Source organism: Myotis davidii, unplaced genomic scaffold (assembly GCF_000327345.1).
Source record: "Myotis davidii unplaced genomic scaffold, ASM32734v1 scaffold167, whole genome shotgun sequence".
NCBI lineage: Eukaryota > Metazoa > Chordata > Mammalia > Chiroptera > Vespertilionidae > Myotis > Myotis davidii.
Window position 1 is genome coordinate 6,436,481 of NW_006300048.1, and position 4,545 is coordinate 6,441,025.

Below are 4,545 nucleotides of genomic sequence, written 5' to 3' on the forward strand. Positions count from 1 at the left end.
CCCCCCCCCCGCACCTGACCTTCTAGCTGTGAGGCTTTGGTTTCCTTGCCTGACCTTTGCCTCAGCTTCCTTTTCTTCCATGTGAAATGAGGCTGACAATACCTCTCGATTATAAAAATCAGCTGAGAATATGGGCATGAAAGCACTCTGTAGCTTGTATTAAAAATGCCATATAGCTCTAGCCGGTTTGGCTCAGTGGATATAGTGTTGGCCTGCAGACCAAAGGGTCCCAGGTTCGATTCCGGTCAAGGGCTTGTACCTCGTTGCAGGCTCCTCCTCGGCCCAGGCCCTGGTCAGGGCACCTGCAGGAGACAACCAACCGATGTGTTTCTCTTACATCAATGTTTCTCTCTGTCTTTCCCTCTCTCTTCCTCTCTCTCTCTCTAAAAATCAATGGGAAAATATCCTCGGGTGAGGATTTAAAATAAATAAATAAATAAATACCTAGTGGGTGTGGCTCAGTTGGTTGGAGCATCGTCCTGTACACTGAAAGGCTGAAGGTTCAAACCTGGTTGGGGTGCATACAGAAGGCAACTGACCAATGTTTCTCACATTGATCTCTCTCTCTCTCTCTCCCTCTCTCTCTCTCTCAAATCAATAAAAGCATACCCTCAGGTGAGGATTTAAAAAATGCTATATGGAAGTCAAACATTCAAAAAAAAAAAAAGGCAAACATCCTAATGCAAGAAAATAACTTGCTGAATAGTTTATCATTCTTCCCATGACCCAATGTTACCATATCTTGATACCAGGACAAAACAATTGAGAAATAGGATGGCATATATTCAAACTGCTACTTTCATAGCACCAGATACTCAGAGTTAACCTAGAGACATGGCATGGTGTTTTCAAATGTTTCATCTATGCAAAGCTATATGTTTCATTTGCCTGGTTTTGGGTTTTTTGTTTGTTTTACAAAACAGAGTTAGACCGCTGTACCAATTTTAGGTAATTTCCACACAGAGGTGGAATATTGGCGCTAGATGAAAGGTAGATGAAAGGTAGACCTATTTTCTACAATGTCTCCAAGTTCCATCTTATTCTAACCACTTGTTTGCATGTAACTAACATTTTTCTATATCATGTTGGTTTTTTCTCTTTAATGCTCAGGAGCCCAGGTATAGGGGACAGTTAGGTTCAGGGCCTCAGGTCTGGTAGACTTAATATGCTTTAATCAGCAGAGTTGATGCTTTTAGATGCATATCCTATTTGTTCAGCCTCCGACGGCCATGGCCAGTAGAGCATGGACCTGCAGCCACCTAAGAACCCAAGCACAAAGCTGGCCTCAGCAAGGAATCAACAGACGTTTAAATTTAATTCATAGAAGAGAAACTTTACCTAGCTAGACAGAATTTTATACTATCTTCCAGAATGAAAACTTGGGAGAAAGGAAAGTATATTTGTGATACTAAATCCTGAGGTCCTTTGGCAGGGGGTTGGGTAAGTTTAAGGATGTATGTTTAAAAAGAGCTTTGCTGCATTAATGAAGATTGAGAGGGTGCAATAAGAAAGTTTTCACTGTCTTCTACAAATTCTTCAAAATGGAGAGAGGTTGCCCATTCGGCATGGCTCAGTGATTGAGTGTTGGCCTATGAACCAGGAGGTCATGGTTCAATTTCCGGTCAGTACATATGCCAGGGTTGTGGGCTCAATCCTCAGTAGAGGGCATGCAGGAGGCAGCGATTAATAATTCTCTCTGAACATTGATGTTTCTCTCTCTCTCTCTCTTCCTCTCTGAAATCAACAAAAATATTTTTTCAAAGAGAAATTTAATCTCAAAAAAAAAAAAAATGGAGTGAGCTTATGTGTCAAGAAAATAATGGCTACCTCAACTACCAGCTATTCAGCAGGGCAAATTCCTTCTAAACTTACCTCTGTACCAGTAACCGAGAGAGTAAAGCAAGAATTTCTTCAAAGTGATCAGAGTTCCTGTTTCCTTAAAACCTTGAAACATAATCCATTCTCCTCTACCTCAAATTTAACTATTTGAACCAAAAGTATCAACCTTAAAGTCCTTTACCTTGTCCCTGAGCTGCCTCCAGTTAAACAACAATATTGAAAACAAATTTTCAGTTTAAAAGAATATATTCATCTTTTCTTTAATCTGAGACACCCCCCCACACACACAAAAAAAGGATAGTAGTTGATTTTCTTGGTAAGAGACTTAACTTCAACTTGGTATCTGGAGAAAAGTAACCTGCTTGATAATAAATTCTGTAGTAACATCCCTTTTTACTTCTGGCTTTTTTTTCCCTCCTTGTTTTTGCAAAATCAGCCCAGCCACCCTCTTCTGAACAGAGTAGATGCATCAGACTGAGAAAGAAAACTCATTACTATTTTGTGGATCCCAAGTGCCATCTGCCAACATGAAGACAAATCTTGTCCCAAGCTCCGCAACGATAAGGACCCAACCCAAGAGGTTGCAAAAGAGGCCCTGCTCTGTACTTCTCCAAGTTCCTTCCTATCTAGTTTCTAAGTGCAAAAGCCACTGTAGAGGACTGCAGTGTTCAGGAAGCCGGAAAGATGTAAACATGCTTCTAAGTCTAAGGTGAGGGATGCCACTACTAGGTTCTGCATGAGTCCCCTGATTACTGAATTATTGGAGGTCCCCCAAGCAGGATACAGAACCCACCTCCAAACCTCACTGCACCCACACGTTCTCCACTCATTAAGTAGGTTTTCCAGTTCTTTGTTCATTTAAAAGAACTGATCGAGTTTCTAATTAAACAAACTCAGGGCTCTTTAAACTGCACTCTACTAGGTAACCCACTTAAGATGATGTGGCTCTACAAAGGGACCATGCTACAAGAGGCGATTCCAGCTCCTACAAATACAGTGAACAGAAAACAGGCCTCGCAGCCTCACCTGGCTGAACACTAGACCTGAACCTTGTGCACAGACTAGGTGCTGTGAAAGCATTGCACAAATGTTTCTTGAAGATCTGCTATGTGTGTATAAGAACCTTTCAAACTCTACCCCAGGCTTTACGGTGTCTGCCTTCTAAAGGAAGACAGACAGAAACAACTAATTACATCAGTAATTACATAATTAGATTGAGATTACTGCTGAGAAGGAGAAATAGAGTCCGGTGAGAAGGGTTTAACAGGCACTTCGTAGCTCAGAGATACTAGAGAAATGTTTTGGAGTATCTCTGAAGGTTGGAAACAGAACTTAAGTCTGAACAGGAGAGTGGAGGGGGATTTGGCAGAGGGCGTCTTCGAGCAAAAGCCTGAAGCAGAGAAGGTCAGCTCAGGAACTAAAAAACTCGTGTGGCTCTACCTCCAGATGCAACACAGTGGCCACAGTTAAACTCGGAGAGGCTCCAAAGTTTGATTCTAATCCAAAATGCAATGAGAAGTCACTGTCTGTTTATATTGGAGGTTGGTGACAGAGGCATATAATCACATTTGTGAATCAAAAATAAGTTATCTGGCTGCAGAGAGGACCGAGAAAGTGGTGTGGGAGGAGAGCAGACGAGAAAACCCACTGAGAAGGTGAAAGCCACGGGGAAGTGGAGGATGACGTGGACTGGGAAGAGGTCGTGGAAGGAGGAGAAGGCAACAGACATGAGAGGTCAGAGCAGCTGGATGTGGGGAATAGTTACCTATGGAAGGAGAAAGAGGAAAACGTCCATGGTTTCCAAACTGGACTCCAGATCGCACAGTACCGAACACATTTCTCAGGGCTGCCCCTGGGCCTGGAGGGTGAGTCAGGGCAAGGACGGAGGTAGGACTCTAAGTTCCCTGCCTCAAACAATGCAGCTCTGATCTACTAATTTGCTAAGGGTTTCCAAGTAAGAATTCATTTGAAGGAATTCATTTACTCCCTCTGCACTAGAGGGGCCCCTAAGAGCTCCTCCAATCCCAAAGTTAACAGTTAAACCATCTGAGCTACAAAGCTGGAGGAACTAGTTGTTTCCGGGGCTGAAACCCTTCTGAGAGGACAGGTGGCAATGTCCCTTCCTCTTAGGAGACACTGGATAAAAGTTCTTTTCCTAAGGCCTCAGCTGAAGACCGGTGATCAAAAACTGGAGCTTTTTCCACTAGCCTGGTGGCAACCCTCTGGTTTCTAAGAAAACTAGAATAACGTAAAAATCATTCCCAAAGGCAATTCAAAGGGTGAAGCAATGGGTAGTGGGGACGAAGGGGGTCAAGTTCAAAAACAATATTAAAGAATGTTCCCTATAAAACGTAAACACAGTTTAGGTGATACCTAAAAGCTACTGTTGGGGGAAACACTGGAGTCAGGAGACATGGTCACTGAAAAGTGAACACCCAGGGCTGGGTTCTACCTGGTCAAGAAGAGTTAATTCTCTCACTTGACAGAAGCAGGGAGACTAAGTCAGAGGTTCCCCAAAGCCTCAGGCCTCAAGTGCAGCATTAAAATGGCCTGAGAGGCAGCTTTCGCAAAAATTCACAGCCTCAGTCCCATCACCTGAGATCATGTGGGTCTGCAACAGGGCCAGGAATTTGTTGTTTTTAAGCTTTCCAAGTGATTCTGATGTGCAACCAACTTTTGTACCCCCTGAACCAAGGGCCTGACCCT

At 43.2% G+C, this 4,545-nt stretch overlaps 1 protein-coding gene across 1 annotated transcript in view; it reads right to left on the minus strand.

The window, feature by feature from the left end:
- TNFRSF21 (tumor necrosis factor receptor superfamily member 21) overlaps positions 1-3,568 on the minus strand; it is a 52,751-nt gene extending 49,183 nt beyond the window's left edge. Inside the window, exon 1 of the mRNA XM_015572163.1 lies at positions 3,488-3,568. Within this exon, the coding sequence (XP_015427649.1) occupies positions 3,488-3,568 (81 nt within the window). The remainder of the gene's footprint in view (positions 1-3,487) is intronic.
- Positions 3,569-4,545: the final 977 nt, after the last annotated feature.